The sequence below is a fragment of the Ochotona princeps genome, chromosome 5, assembly GCF_030435755.1.
Source record: "Ochotona princeps isolate mOchPri1 chromosome 5, mOchPri1.hap1, whole genome shotgun sequence".
Taxonomy (NCBI): domain Eukaryota; kingdom Metazoa; phylum Chordata; class Mammalia; order Lagomorpha; family Ochotonidae; genus Ochotona; species Ochotona princeps.
The window spans coordinates 31,494,232-31,511,246 of NC_080836.1; the positions used below are offsets into that span (position 1 = coordinate 31,494,232).

General features: G+C 37.4%; 1 protein-coding gene across 1 annotated transcript in view; it reads left to right on the forward strand.

The window, feature by feature from the left end:
- Positions 1–17,015, forward strand: part of ACVR2A (activin A receptor type 2A) — an 85,113-nt gene that overhangs the window by 52,878 nt on the left and 15,220 nt on the right. The window contains exons 3-4 of the mRNA XM_004577178.4: positions 613–722; positions 895–1,049. Of these exons, the coding sequence (XP_004577235.1) occupies positions 613–722; positions 895–1,049 (265 nt within the window). The remainder of the gene's footprint in view (positions 1–612; positions 723–894; positions 1,050–17,015) is intronic.

Sequence of the window (17,015 nt, forward strand, 5' to 3'; positions counted from 1 at the left end):
TGTTTTCTGCCCAATAAATATGAGCTTGCAGCATTTAGTGTGCACATTTGTATATGTGTGTTACCCATACAGATAGTTTTATGTGTGGTTTTCAGTTCCTGTATTCATGAAATGAGAAATCTGTGTTTCCTGTGAGCAAAACAATCTTAGACTAAATTGCTTCATTGGCTTTATATGTTACTCTTCAAACTTGCCTAATTCTTAATGAAACAAAAATGATGATTACTTTAGAATTCCATAAAAAACAAAAATTTAAAGCTATACTCTCCAAGAGTCAGTGTGATTGTGATAAAATCAACTGATGCATTTTTTTGTTTGATGATAGCAACAAATTTAGCAGCAATTTTGGCATTTTAAATATACCTGAATAACAAAATATTAAGCTTTCTACAGTAGAAAGTTATAATAAAGACTACACCTGATAGACTATTTTACTGCGAGGAAGCCCTATGCCTATAAAATTGTGAAAAGGAATATAAAAAAATTGATCATGGGTTATTAATAGAAATCTTAGTGTTGAATATTAACAACTCATTTATCTCTGTGAAGAAAAAGCCTATCATAGGGGCAACACAGTGGTAATTTAACTATTATTCCTCTGTTTGTTTGTAGGACTGACTGTATAGAAAAAAAAGACAGCCCTGAAGTGTATTTTTGTTGCTGTGAGGGCAATATGTGTAACGAAAAGTTTTCTTATTTTCCGGAGATGGAAGTCACTCAGCGTAAGTTCATAGAGAAAATATGTAGTTTTGTTCAGTTTGTAGTTTGGAAATGAAAAATAGTAGAGAATTACTGATAGAATGTGTTACTCCAACTGCTTCATTCTGTTTTTTCCTCCAAAGTAGAATTTTGGAGGCAAAAATCTCAATTGTTTTCTCCCTCCTTTTTCTACAGCCACTTCAAATCCAGTTACACCTAAGCCACCCTATTACAGCATCCTGCTCTATTTCTTGGTGCCGCTTATGTTAATTGTGGGGATTGTCATTTGCGCGTTTTGGCTGTATAGGCGTCACAAAATGGCCTACCCTCCTGTGCTTGTTCCAACTCAAGTAAGTCATTGTCCTACATTTTGTTCTCTTTTTAAACTTTATATTTTTAGAAAATAAGATTTTCATGAAACAAACTGGATTAATACAAATCATTTTCTTTTGAGCTAAATTTCTGAATGTTTAGTGTTATGGGAATGACAACTAATTTGGTAAGCTTGTGAATTTGCTAAATCGCAAACTTCTTACTTAAGGAGTGAAGCCTAGTAGAATGAGGAGTTTCCCATTCCTGTGCTTTTGGGAGTTTTTATTTTAATACAAGAATACACACTTGCACTTTTTGGAAAGTAGTTGATGATAGAGAAAAAGTGATGGCATAACTGTTTCTTCCTTTTTATTTTTTCCTCCATCTGTAAATTTCCTTTTACACGTAGAGTTGGGCCCAAAAGATATCCAAATAAAGAGTGAAAAAAGAGATTTGATAAAGTCTTAAAAAAAGATATACAACCAAAATGTTGTTTTAGGGAAGAAAAGTAGAGGAGCAGCATTTCTTACCATATGTTGTTGGTAGTTGAACTATATTTTTTATCTTCACCTATCACATAGGTACTGAAGATTGAACTTTTTTAGTGTATTTGATTGTCCTGTGTTCCATCACAAATATTTCTGAAAATAAATTATATTCATTGAATTTTCCTCCTAGGCCGTTGTAGGTAATTGGTCTGTGTTCCACGATGCCTTTTCGTGGGAGTAGTTGATATTCTGCATGCCCAGAAAGCTTATCACTTTGGGTTTTACCAGCTTGAGTCATCTCTAATTTCTAGTTTTTACTGTGTTTAACTTTTTAATATCAGATTACCTTGGCCTTGTGGATCTCTTGGTTTAACTTTGTTTCTTTAATGCCAGCAGGATTAATGGTTAAAACTTGATAGAAGAAAAATGGTAAAGTCATAGAATTTAATGACAAAAACAACTCTTTCTCTCTAAGCTGTATTTACATAACATACCTTTTTCAGTACTTGCAGCAATCTGGTAGCATTAAATCATTGATCCCCTTAATCTTTCTAAGATGTGTACATGGAGAAGTAAACCCAAAGGTAGAACACCTTGCACTGTAAATTAGTTAAATACACTTTGTATTTTGCAGAAGTTAAATATTTATAACTTAAAAAAATTATTCATTAACAGGGGGTGGGGGAGGAAGAGAAAGACAAGGACAGAGAGTGATATCTCCCATGTACTGGTGTTGGCCAAATAATTACAACAGCTGGGGCTGGGCCGGGACATCTGGGAGCCAGGAACTCAATCAAGGTCTCCCTTTAGGGAGACGGGGATCTAGGTACTCAAGTCAGAGCTGCTTCCTCAGGGTTCCCTGGAATTAGAAGTGGAACTGCAAGGAACTGCATCCCAGACTCTCCAGCATGGAATGCAAATAGCCCAAGTGATGTCTTACACATTGCACTGAATACTTGTGTCAGATACTTTGTACTCTTTCAACATTAGTAATTACGTTTGGATTTATTAAACATCATATGTAAAAAGTATTCTAACATAGAAAAACCTATATAGTTTGTCTCAGATGTGCATAGACTAGATAGCAATTTCCCGCTGTCAGTGGTAACTTTAAAAATATTGTAATATTTAAGTTTAGAAGAGAATGAAAGTATTCAGTACTGACACAGTTTCTGGGACTTACCCTAGACTTGTGATATGATATGAAATAGCTAGAAACCATGTTTTTTTTTCTTTTTAAGATTTGTTTTATTTTTATTGGAAAGTCAGATAAACAGAGAGGAGGAGAGACAGAGAGGAAGATCTTCTGTCTGTTGATTCACTCCCCAAGTGGCCACAACAAGCAGAGCTAAACCAATCTGAAGCCAGGAACCAGGAGTTTTTCCAGGTCTCTCATGCAGGTGCAGGGTCCAAGGCTGTGGGCCGTCCCCCCACCCAAGGCTTTGGACTGTCCTCGACTGCTTTCCCAGGCCACAAGCAGGGAGATGGATGGGAACTGGGCTGTCGGGGTTAGAACCGGCGCCCATATGGGATACTGGTGTATGCAAGGTGAGGACTTTTAGCCACTAGGCTACCGCGCTGGGCCCTAGAAACCATGTTTATGAATACGTTTAAAGTTTTTAAAAAGGAGTTTTAAAATAGCAGTGTCACCTTACCTGGTTTGCACTTAATGAAAGCCAAGCTAAAGCATTTTTCAAAAGGATTTGATTTCCTATATATGAGACCATGTTATTTAGAAATGCTAGTTAATTCAAGGATTTAGCCTTTCAAAAAAGGAAAGATACTTTTATTACTGTAAATAAGAACCAGACCTCTCTCGTGAGCATCACCTCTGTGGGTTTTAGATATTTGTTGTTGTTAATATTATTGCTCACATTTACTTAATACTTGCACTCATCTGTCATGAGCGTGCATGAAATGTGTATTTGTTGAAAAAATAAGGGCTATGTTTATGGATTTTGTATTCAGTAACTTGGCATAGTGAAACTTTATTGTGAAAAATTTGACAAATTTGCCTTTTTGCTTTCCCTTTGCCTGTGTTGTGGAAAATGAGTATTACAGTCAATGTGGAGCTCCATTTTTATCACTTTAGAATGCTGTCTCTAAAAATTACAATATCATGTGTTTTTGTCTCACCTTCTGATGAGACATTAATGCAAACTGAAGCTTTGCATGGCTATTTGGTGACCATCCAGTTATAAGTGGTGTAGTTTTATCTTTCATTTGAAAATAACAGTCTTTAGTTACATCAAGCATTTATTGATGACGTATTTCCAGGGTGTGAGATTGGCTATGAGGATCAGTCCTGGCATCTGCTGACATGTATGTGTGCGCATGTACACTTCAGGCTGCACTCCGGCCTGAAAATGTGGAACAGGGCCTGGCATGTTATTCGAAGCTTCTCAGGTGCACACCTGCATAGCATTGATGTAATATCACCTCACAGGGCTGTGAATCCCCGTTTCAGAGATAAATAATTTGAGACATAGCAGAACTCCTGAGTGTCAGAGCTGAGATCTGAACCAAGGCCCGCTGGCTGCTAGACTTCCACTCTTCCTGGTTATGTTGTTGTGCCTTTCAGAGAGCAGATGCTTCTGTGTTTCATCTCATTTATTACACTTCTTTGCAGTCTCAATTCTGTAGGCGCATTTATTTTCCTGCCTTTCAGTATTAGATAGTTTGTGTGGCTAGTAAAATGAAGAGTCACATTATTTCAAGTTAGCGTTATTCTAAATGGGGCAAAAGCAAGTCATAGATTGAAGGACATATACATAATACATAATATACATAATACATAATACAGTTTTTGTTTGAAAGATTGTTACAGCATATTTAGTAATAGGGTCTATGAACATATAATTGACTTATAGATAAAAATTCCTGGGTTGCTGCCAGTGCTTACTAAGTTGTTCAAGAATTTTTGAAGGGCAGAAGTTAGAAGGAGAGACATGTTGTACGTTGAAGTTACAGTGAGTTCTTATTTCACCACTTGTTCATATTCTCACCTTAATATTGCATACTGCAAGCCCTGGTAGCAAAAGATCTTCTGTTCTTGCTAGGGGTTTCTGGAATGTTTTCCTTCCACCTGCTTTAAATATTTTCAGACAGCAACATAAAATTTGTCATATCTTTTCTTCAGGAAACTTCTCATTAGAGCTTTGGTTAAAGGCTGGTTTGTATTAGTTGGCGTGTAGAACATTGGTCTCATGATCATTAGGCTGCTTCTGGCTATTAAATGATGGTTTCTGTATCTCTGAGACAACGAGTGGCTTAGAATTTTTCAGATTTTGCTAATTTATCTTGAAGAAATAATAGATATTAGTACTTTGAAATCTTGTGTTTATGGTTCTTAGTCAATAAAAATATTTACTTAAAATAAATCTCACACAGTAAAAGGCATAGAAAAGTTTTTTTTCTTTTTAATCAAAGCCATTCATATTTCCTTGTAATCCTTAACTGCTGTGCTTCCACCATTGTTATGTGTTTTCATTTTCTCCCCATTTTGTGTATCTTGGTGACAGCTATTTTTAGCTCTGTCATTTACCAAGTTGTGATCATTTACATTTTCATCCTGATTGATACCTATTGTAATTCAGGGCATTGTTATATTTGAAGCTGAGATTGCTTTTATGATCCTTATTTTTTAAAAAAGATTTATTTATTTGAGAGGCCGAGTTAGAGAGAGAGGAAGAGATAGGAAGAGAAAGACACAGAGAACTTCCATCTGCTGACTCACCCCCTAACGGGCCACAATGCATGGTGGAGCGGAGCTGGTCTGAGGCCAAGAGCAAGGAGCTTCTTCTGAGTCTCCAATGGTGATGCAGGTATCCAACCACTTGGGCCCTCTTTTGCTGTTTTCCCAGGCTTTGAGCAGGGAGATGAATCAAACTGGAGCATCGGGACCTGAACCAATTTTACTTGCTATACCACAGCGTTGCTAGCTGCCTCCCCATCCCTAAAGATTTGTTTGTTTATTTTAAAGATTTTTATTTTTATTTGACAGAGTTAGAGTGTGAGGGATCTTCCATCCTTTGGTGTACTCCCAGAATTGCTCTAGGATCTGAGGGCGATCTGGCTGCGACATCTGTCGCCCCATTGATCGCCAGGGTTGATTCGGCTGATCTGGCTGGCTAGGCGGGTGTCCCCTTCCTCCCTCACTGCTCCATGTGCGTCCCTCTCGAAGCTGCGCGCTCAGTCGAAGAGGACAACCATCCCCGCTAGAGGAGGACCGGTCTTCGGTCAAGGGTATAGGAGTAGCTGCGCTCCCCTGCTAGAACCTCCAAACAAGCTCTCAAGGTCCAAAATTGCGGTAACAGTCAGATCTGGGTCAGGCTCAAGCCAGGGGTAAAGAACTCCACCCTGGTCTCTCACGTGTTTCACAGAGGGCCAAGTATTTGGACCATCTTTTTTTTTTTTTTTTTTAACTTTATATTATTTAAGATTTGTTTACAATGAGAAAGAGAGAGAGAACGGGAAAGAGAGAGATTGATTTTTTCATCCACTAGGTAACTCCTCAAATGGCCATCCACTAGTTCACTTCCCAAATGGCTGCAACAGCTGGAGCTGAACTGAGCTGATCTGAAGCTAGGAACTCCTTCCTGGTCTCCCACATGGGTGCAGAGTCCCAAGATTTTGGGCCATCCTCCATTGCTTTCCCAGGCCATAAGCAAGCAGCTGGATGGGAAGTGGGGCAGTTGGGATACAACCCTGTGCCCATATGGGATGCTGGCACTTGAAGATAGAGGATTGCCAATTGAATCATCATGCTGGCCCCAGACACATTAGTTGGAAGCTGGACCAGAAGTGAATCAGTGGGGACCCAGTTACAGGATTGCTGGTGGTGGCTTGACTCCTTATGCCTTGGTGCTGGAGTTTCCTGGTTGATCTTCCTTCTGCCAGTTCTCTTTATTCATCTGAGCTGTTACTAGAACAGCAGTTTTACTTTTTAAAAATGGAATTTTCCATGCTTTAAAATACTTGGAACCAACCTGTGATCCACTGCAAAGAACCAGTGGTTGTAGCATGGCACATGCTTCTCCATACTTTGTCCTCCAGCTCTTTCTTCCCATCACAGAGTAAACCATTCATCCTATGCACTCAGGATTGTGTTAGTGCTATTCCTGAAGTAATTGAAGAAACAGTACTTAAATAATTTCCAGCTGTGATTCAGATGTGCAACTCCATTTGAGAAGGCTCATTGTGATTTTTGTCCATGTTCCATTCTCTCTCCAAACTTATCCCTTGAAGATGTGGTTTATATCATAATAATTACTGTACCTTAGGTAATATATGTATTTAATGGCTATTTTGTAAAGTGATGAATTACCGAGTTGGGTTTTTGCATTTAGAGTTAGATTTTTGAGTTGGTGATAATATGGCCAGTGATTCCTTTAAAATCATTTAATTACTTTAGGGCTTTGCTTGGAGATAACTAGAGGCCATATTTTTAAAGGATGTGAAGTAAGTTGAAGAATTTGAGGCTTTGTAGGATAATGACACTATTCAGTTCTTTCAGTAATTGCAGACTGAAACATTCTATCAATTTGTGTTACCTCGATTACTTTTCTTTGCCTGTACTGACACTGTCTTTCCACATGTAAGAAGATGCTTTTATAATACCACTGAGTAAACTGAATGCAAACTGGTTTTTCCAGTGACAGTGAGTCATGCATATGAGGGAATTGATGGCCTCTATTATTAAGAAGTTTTATTGTGGTTAGAGTTAATGTGGTTTCAGTAAAACTGTTTGCATTGCTTTTATAACCACATGTGAGGTCAAGTTTCCTGCTTATAAAATCTATATTTGTCCTGATTAAAAAATAAACACTTGATTAGAAATTAAATTTTAGGAGAAAGATATGACCAGCCTTTAACTAGGTATGAAGTTAACTTCTTGTTCATTCTTAAAGGCTTTAGAAATAGCCCTTAAGTACTACAACATTAATGCTTTTAAAAATAACATCAGCATCTTTGGTCCTTACATCATGACATTTTACCTAGGTGTTGGTTTGATAAGGCCTTAAAGCTTTCAGATGTTTGGGATACCTGAGTTGGGCATATGAAATGATCCTGTTGACCTTGATATTAAAATAATAATAGGTTGCTAATTCATGCTGTGCCAGATTACTATCTTCTGAGAATCTAAGCCTCCTTTAAATGCTTTGTGGGAGTTTTCCCTGTAAGGGTCCATATATGTGCCCATGTAAAATGAATAAGATACTGAAAGTGTAGGGTAGCATTATTTAGCCAAGTCAGTTTAAGAAAACATGCTGCTTCCTCATCTGGACATGATGCAGGATATTTAGAAAGCTAATGGTAAAATATAGTTACAGAAGTCTGAGATTCATAGAAACATGTCTTGAAATAGACTGACTGCAGGACCAGGAAGTTACATTATAGATCTAAATAGTTGGAGTTTTAAACACTTTGTCTTACTCTCATTTTTTTCTCTTGGTTTCTCCCTTTCTTTAAAAACTCTCCTTAGAACACTAGGTATAAATACATGCTTTTTATATGGAGACAAATGTTTTAAAAAGTGTATGAAGAAGAATCATTTGCTGATATGCTTTTATCACTTTCTGAAAATAAATTTTTACACATTGGTATATATCATTGGCCGCTTTCTCCAGTCTCCATTGTTTGAGTATGTGAATTTTTCTGTTTTATAACCTTATAAAAATTTGTACAGCTAGTTTCTTTTAATTTAACAGTATTTGGAGGACAGTTTTTAAAACTCAGTATGTGTATTAATCTGTTTCATTACCTAGGTGATGTTTTTTAGTTGAATTTAAAGAATCTCTTGTAAACACAATAAATACCAAAATATTTTTAATTTGGGTAGAAATAACATGTGTAATGTAGGATTTTATCGGCTGAAAGTTTATGGTGGTTTTGTTGTAAGAGGTAGAACCCACAGTTTACAATTTTTAAATTTTTATTTTATGTTTAAACTGTGGTGATGTAGTCCTATTGTCTTAAGAAAAAAGTGGAAAAAAATAATGCTAATGTCTTACTCTTGAACAATTTTTTTGGTAGATGCCTGCACAATGATAATACAAGGCTCCTATGAATGTACTATTCTAGCAGTGTATTATTTTTGTATCGGTAGTTTACATTACAACTTTCTTAATACATCTGAACTGTAGGGAGAAGTGTCATAAATTACCCTTAGAAATCACCTTCATTGAACATAGGTAATTTATTCTGCTTACAAATACAGTAGCCTTAGGGCCTGGGACAAAAACTGAATTGACTAATCTTCCCCCTGCAAGTGCCAGGATCCTATATGGGCGCTGGTTCTTGTCCTGGCTGCTTCGCTTCCCATCCAGCTCCCTGTTTGTGGCCTGGAAAAGCAGTGGAGGGTGGCCCAAGGCCTTGGGGCCCTGCGCCCACATGAAAGGCACAGAGCAGACTCCTGGTTATTGCCTTCGGCTTGGCTTGGCTCTAGCCATTGTGGCCACTTAGAGGGTGAGCCAATGGATGGAAGATCTTTTTCTCTCATTTCTTTTTACTGTAAATCTACCTTTGCAACAAAAGTAAACAAATATTTAAAATAAAAATAGAGAACCTTAGACATGGCTATTTGGAAATTGGCTAAAATTTCATACGAAAAATGAAAAGGAGTAAGGTTGTAAGTGAAAATGTGAGCCATGTCAACAACTGATAACAAATAAAAGCTATATATTCGATTAATGGACATGCCTTATTTCTACAAGTGACGTCTCTTTAAATGTTTAAATCTTGCATTTAGTTTTGGTTTGACCTGTACTGGACCAACTCTGCTAATTTGTAAATGGAATTGATGCGTAAAGATCAGAAAATATAATTTGTCCTGTTTCTCTACCAAGGAGATGGGATATAGGAGGAAGTAAGTTTGATTTTTTTTTTTTTTGTATTTTCTTTATTTCCTGGATCTTAACCTAGATTAGTTCCTTCCTTACTGTTAAGTTTTTTTCCTGTTAATTTAAGGTAATAGAATGAAAGTCCATTTCTAAGCGAAAGCTGCGTATTTGTAGTTGAAGGGCTGCATTTGGCTTTGTTATTTTTTTGTGCTTACCTACTTACTTAATGCCGTCGAGTGCCTGCTTTGTGGCTGATTCCCACTAGACAGGAAATAAAAGTGGCACAGGAACAGTTCTTTCTAGAGTCTTCAGTTAAAACAGACTAACAGGTGGGTTGGTTGACTTTGCAGCTGGTAGATGAGTGGTAAAGAGGTAAGGAGTTGCTTCAACAGTTTTGGGCGGAGTGGAGGGAGAGGATGATTGGGACAGAACCCGTTGTGTGGGCCTTGTTTAGTATTGGTCAGTGAAGTATTAGCCACTGTTGCTAACAGATCAACAACTTCAGAATTAAACACAAAAGCAAGACTTTTATGAAGACTGTTGTTGATATTCTTTTAAAATTAGTACTTTGAAATTAGTATAGGGAAATAAGCTATTTCATTTTGAGTACTGGATCAAACAGTACACAAAATGCTTTATACCCATATGTAGTAGTTTCTGCTTTATCAAGTCCAGTTGGTGGATAAGAAAATTGAAGTCCATGTCGCTAAAGTTAGAGTTCCCTAGTGAGTTGTGAAGCCTGGACATTCATAGCCAAGGATTATTGTCCACAGACTAAATTATTTAATTAATAACTAGTTCTGAAATAAAGTTTTAAAAATTCATACATTTATTTTAAAATTAGATGGAGTCCCATAAAAGCTAAAATGTAATGAGAGGATCAAATATATAAATCATATTAAATATGTATAGCTTTGTAGTATCATGCTTTGTATATGACATGGTCTTTTCCCTTATTTTCTTCTTGGTTTGCAGGATTCAAATGCTAAAGTAAATTTCAACATTTCTTTTCTGGCTCCTCCTAAGCCTGATTGCTCTTGAGCACTGGGCCGATGGGAGAATTAGGCATGCCTCTCTATACATCCCTTTAGAGTTACTACTCCTGGGCTGGCTATCGTGAGATGCGAATAACCACTTAGGTAACTTGTGCAGAAGCATGGTTAAACTGCCTTGATCTTTGTTTGCTTTTAGGAGGAGGAAGACAGGAGAAATTGTAGCAAGCAGAAATGAATAAAGACAAAATTGTGTAGGTCGTGACTGTACCTTTGACAGGATCCTATCAGTACTATTGAGCTTATTTATGTACCAGGGTATTCCAAATAGTTTATAGAAAATGGAACTCAAGGATAAGTTTATCATGGTGGAGAAAGTTTAAGCTCTTTATAAAAGATTTTTCTTGATGCATGTTATCCATCAATTGTTCTTTCAAGTACCGTTATGAATCTTGCCTTCTATAGGTCAGGTACATTTGTCCTGAACACACATTGTATTATTTCTTTATGGATTCTGTTTCTGTTCTACCTGGCAATAATTTTTTTAAAGATTTATTTATTTTTATTACAAAGTCAGATATACAGAGAGGAGGAGAGACAGAGAGGAAGATCTTCTGTCCGATGATTCACTCCCCAAGTGAGCGCAATGGCCGGTGCTGTGCCGATCCGAAGCCGGGAACCTGGAACCTCTTCTGGGTCTCCCACACGGATGCAGGGTCCCAAAGCTTTTGGGCCGTCCTTGACTGCTTTCCCAGGCCACAAGCAGGGAGCTGGATGGGAAGTGGAGCAGCTGGAACACAAACTGGTACCCATATGGGATCCTGGTGCATGCAAGGCAACCACGACTAGGCTACTGCTCTGGGCCCAGCAATAATATTTTAAAAAATGTGCATTTCTAAAATATTTTAGAATATAATATAATAGGATGAATAAGAGGAGAGAAATTCAGAATTTGTCAGTTTCCTGAGCCTTCAGTTGAAAACCTTAGTTTTTCATGGTCTTAAGAGACTATTGAATGAAGTATGCAATAAAAGGCCAGCTACTCCATCTGTCATTCATAGTTTACGTAGTAAATAAAAGAAAATTTTAATGCATATCACATGTACATATTTACTTACAGTATGTAAACAAAACCCGAGTCTCCAGAAAGATCTGCAGTTATATATACATATATATGTGTGTATATATATATATATAATTTATCTATTAAATGCCTCCACTTAGATGTCTCTGAACAGTTACCGTTCAAGGACCATATTGTGTCTCTCAAACTTTTCTCTCAGTAGGCAGAATCACTTTCCCATTTGGCCACGTAAGCCAGAAATCCTGAGTGCATGCCGGTACTGTTTGTCCAACCTTCTCTGCTGGCTTCTAGTTCTTCTCCTGGGCCTCCTCCCCTGGGAAGGCGGGCTTCTCTTTGAAATAGTCAAGGTCCCAAATTACTCTTATTTATGATACAGTCATCCTTGTTAGTCATTGATTGGTTGGGTCTCCCAAAACTGTAAGCTTCATTAGAGCCCAGGTAGGTAGACAGTGCCTAGCATAGACCAGGCAAGCAGGAAACATATAGAACAAATGAGTGAATAAGTGAATGAATGAGAACCTCTGTCCATTCTTTTCTGATGTTTGGCAATAATTTCTTTTCTACCTTAGTGGTAAACAGCAAGTATTTTTCTATCTAAAATCCTAATGACATTAATGCTTTTTATTGTTAGCTATATTTGAAGTATATAATATTCAGTTATATTTTTCATGTTGTGAATTCAAACTGTGTTGTTTGTATTCTGTCCTGTGACTGTGATTTTTATTTTTCTTGGGTTTTTGTTTTGACCTTTATTTTGTCATTCTACCCATTGTTGATGACTGTTGTTGATGTCTCTTGTTTAATTGGACAATTTTGCTAATTTTCATGTTTATATTGAGAAATAAATTAACTGGAGATGTGCTTGGACTTTTAAAGCTGTGTTTATTTCAGTGAGTTCTTTTTTAACAAATCCTTATCTTGACCTTGTTTATTTTGTAGCTTAGTTTGTATACTGGCTCCTGTTTTTGATGCATCCAGTTCATCCTGGTGCTCTTTGTAGCTTACTCTAATGTTGGTTTGCTGAGAATTGTGTTGAGTAAGGATTTTTTTTTTAAATTGTAATGCATTTATCTGTTTGGGTGCACTTCCTTGCAGGATGTTAGTCCATGGCATCTTGATCTCCAAAAACACCTGTATTTTCACAAGATCAAAGAGATTCTTGAGCCTTGGGAAGCCTTAGTCACTCAGTTGGCTTGCTTTTCTTTCTTTCTTTTTTTTTTTTTTAAAATTAAATATTTATTCATTCCATTACAGCCAGATATACACAGAGGAGGAGAGACAGAGAGGAAGATCTTCCGTCCGGTGTTTCACTCCCCGAGTGAGCCGCAACGGCCGGTGCGCGCCGATCCAAAGCCGGGAACCAGGAACCTCTTCCGGGTCTCCCACGCGGGTGCAGGGTCCCAAATCTTTGGGCCGTCCTCAACTGCTTTCCCAGGCCACAAGCAGGGATCTGGATGGGAAGTGGAGCTGCCGGGATTAGAACCGGCCGCCCATCTGGGACCCCGGGGCTTTCAAGGCGAGGACTTTAGCCGCTAGGCCACGCCGCTGGGCCCACTTGCTTTTCTTTTAAGTGATGAGTTCTACTCTGGAGTACTGATGTTTTGGTAGTAGGATCATCTCAGCCATTTGGATGAATTACCCTAGCCCTGAATCATTATCACAAGAAAGTATCAGGAAGGAAGAATAACCAAGTTGCAACTGGCACTATAAATGAGTTGACAGTTCTTGTCAGTGCTATTTGTTCTCTAGAAATGTCGCAAACTGGAGAATAAAGTCATGTGTTGGAGGGTTTCTTAGCCTTCCTTCACTCTAGTGACAGGATTTCTATTAATCTTCAGTTTTGGCCTTTACCTGTTTTGTGGTGACTAAAAATGAAAATCTTACTCTCTAATAGTGTTGAAGTGGCCTTAAGTTATGATGAATATGTATACCTATTCCCAGGATCATCACTGAATACATTGTTTTTACTTGATGTGGCTGAGCATATAGGTTAAAAATAAGCCTTGTCTGTCACTGTTTAAATCTGATGATCTTGTTCTTCCCTCGTCTTATTTTCTTCCCATGGTGCATTATTTATGTTGTACACAATGAAGTAGCCACTAGGAACATTTTTCTTTGTCAGCAGTAGAATTCTGCTGTCCTCCATGAGAAGAGAATGAGGCAGGTCAGGAACTAGCGAATTACAGAGTTTCAGTCTTTAAACAGCTATCAGAAAGTGTGGTCTTAAAGATTTATTCTAGCTTTCTGTGAATTTCTTCAGCGCAGAGCTGATTTTATCAAAGGCAATGCTGCCCTCTGCTGTCCAGAAGCCCGTTGTACCGCACGTCTTCAGTTAAATTGCCTTTTGAATTTTCTAGACTCTAGATCTGAGAAAAAATACATAGATCATCTCTCAGAAAATAAGGAAGTTCATGTGCTGACTTCAAGTCTATAGGATTGTATAACTTGGGTTATGTTAAAGTCAAGAATTTGTTTATTACTCCCTCATCTAGTAGGTAATAACCAAGATTTCTTATGCTACTTTCCTATGTTTGTAAGGAAAGTTTCCCAAATCCATATTTAAAAAGTACAATACATTTGATCACAACCAAGACTTTAAAGAGCTAAACCATTATTCTCTTTCTTCACTTTTGTAACTTATGTGTCATTTTTCATTTCATTCTGGATATAAATCTTAATTTCTTTTGCCTGTGTTTTTTCTTCACAAGCATGCCTTTCATATAATGATAGAGGTAAGATGCATTGATGTTTGTTCATGGTTGTGGAACTTTTGTGGATGCCTTATAATCATCTTGTCTTTAGATTTTTGTTGTTATTATTACTTTTCTGTGCATCCTATAAAACTTAATAAATTTGTGTTATAAAAGTTTTTTTCTTCTCTTTAGTATTAAAAATAGGATTGGTTTGACATAGTAACAGCTTTTTGTTTCAAAGAATTATTATTTATACTTATCTGAGGTAGAAGATGCAAACAGCTATCTTACAGGATTAGAAATTGATGCCTAATTGCCCTATTAGCCTTTAGAAAGCTCTTATTGGTTAATTTTTATGATGTACAATTAACTTAAAGGCCAGTATATGCTGATTTTTAACATGGGTTGGCTTTGTGATCCATTCCATTTTCTTTAATGTGAAATCCGTATTTTAGGTTAGTTCCGTTGCTGCTGTTTTGGGCGGAGGAAGTGGCTGCAGAGCTGCAACTGAGAGCTGATGAGCTACCTGGAGGCTCCAGGCTATAGTTAGATCAGAATTCAGCCTCAGGTGGGGCATGCGCAAGAGGTAGCATGGTCACTGGTAACTTTGCAGTGCCCCCACCTTGAATCATATCTTCCTTATTGATTATAGTAACAATATGGGATGGTAGCATTGGAGTGAAGGCTCTGTTTTCCTGTTACTTTCATTTCAAAATGTTTTCTCAATAGGAAATCCTCTAATGCTGTGATCTTCACATACAAATAAGAAATAAATGTAACCAGGGTCATGTTCTAATACCTGTTGCTTTAATGCTGCAAAGCAACTGAGATATTGCCAAGCAACTGGAGGCCTGAGTATAGGTCTTAGAAATTCTGGAGTCCTTCTAACTGTCCCACTAAAACCAGTTTCTGGGTAGCAGAGCAAAGACATGTGTCACAGATGACGTTGAAGTGTTACCTCTAAATAGGATGTTTAAGTCTCTGTTTCTTTCCATGGGTCCATATATTTTGAAAATGAAAATTCAAGTGTTGGATTTTGAGTGGGGGTAAATTAATATAAAATGCTAATAAGCTGGGCCCGGCGGCGTGGCCTAGCGGCTAAAGTCCTCGCCTTGAAAGCCCCGGGATCCCATATGGGCACCGGTTCTAATCCCGGCAGCTCCACTTCCCATCCAGCTCCCTGTGGCCTGGGAAAGCAGTTGAGGACGGCCCAAGGCCTTGGGACCCTGCACCCGCGTGGGAGACCCAGAAGAGGTTCCAGGTTCCCGGCTTTGGATCGGCGCGCACCGGCCGTTGCGGCTCACTCGGGGAGTGAATCATCGGATGGAAGATCTTCCTCTCTGTCTCTCCTCCTCTGTGTATATCTGGCTGTAATAAAATGAATAAATCTTTAAAAAATGCTAATAAGCTGAAAATAAATTCTAATATTCTTATATGTAGTCTCTGTTAAATAGACATATAAAGCCTAATACTTTTCATTAAAAGATATATTGTTATAGATTTTATGTAGTTATAATCTACAAAATCACCCTTTTTGAATCCAATTCTTGAAGTATTGAAGATGATTGTTTCAAATTACATTAAAAACACCGTGCATTTCTAAAGGCTCTGACATACTGCATGAATGTGCTTTTGTAGATAGACCTTTCTCTCACTCTTGGAAAACTGGCCAGTATTGTTTTTTGTTAAAACTTACAAATTGAAAGTGTTTTTTGACAATACTATCTTTTAATTACTACAATACAATATTGATATAGTTGCTATATTGGGAGGGTAATCCAGGATTTGTTTCTGAAATAATGATGGCTTAGGAATTTGCTGAGCAGAGCCTTGAAAATTTATGGTAACTTTGTTGTTTTTTTATGAAATTATGCTTTTAGTAGCTGACATTGTCTTAATTAGAGATTGGGATTAAGACATTTAGATCCTATTTTTATAGATTGAATCATGTCCATGTTGTTAGCACTTGTAGAATAACAGGATAGGTAGTGTGTGTGTGTGTGTATGTATGTTTATGTGTGTGTGTGTGATCTAGAGAATATCAATTTATATACAAGTTACTAAATATCACAGTGTTTCAGTTTAGGGCCATAATACCTGTTGGTTATTTTTGTCTTCAGCTTTCAGCCCATACCTGTATGATTTAATTTTTGGCCTCCCTGCTTTGAAAAGTCTATCTTTCTTTTAATGTGTAGCCTAACGATTCCTTAATGCTGTTATGTAATTGCATTTTTGCATGAGTATTGAATGGTTTTCTTTCCCTCTGGAAAATGATTTTCAATCCTCTCTCCCATCTCCACTTTCCTCGAAGCAGTGTGTTTTGAATCAGTAGTCTCTTAAAACAGGTAGGGCTGATCCATTGAAGAATGAGCTAGAGAGACAGTGTTTTTTATTAAAACAAAACAAACAAAACTCTACAGAGATTCTTATGTCCGCCTCCCACCAAGAATTAAAAGATTGCTATTTGACTTGTCTGCTAAATGAAAACATGCTAGCTTTACTGACTCCACATTTTCAATTGAAAGGAAATAACTTTACATAGATTTTAAAATAAATATCTCTGAAATGAGTCACAGTAATTCTTAAAATTTATCTTGCTTTAAAATGGGAATTTCCTGCCATTTTCTGAAGATCTAGTTTAGGAGAAATTACAGTTGTTTCTACCACCATCCCCCGGTCTCCTGGGGACTACTGCTCCCTCCTCCATCATTTAATATCTTGTAATGGTTTTGTTATTGTTGACCTTCTTAATGTAGGCATAATCTTTTTAAACTCCCGAGTGGCACCATGGACTAAATTATGCCCAAAGAAAGTCTTTTTTTTTTTTTTTTTTTTAAGATTTATTATTATTGGAAAGCCGGACATACAGAGAGGAGGAGAGACAGAGAGGAAGATCTTCCATCCGA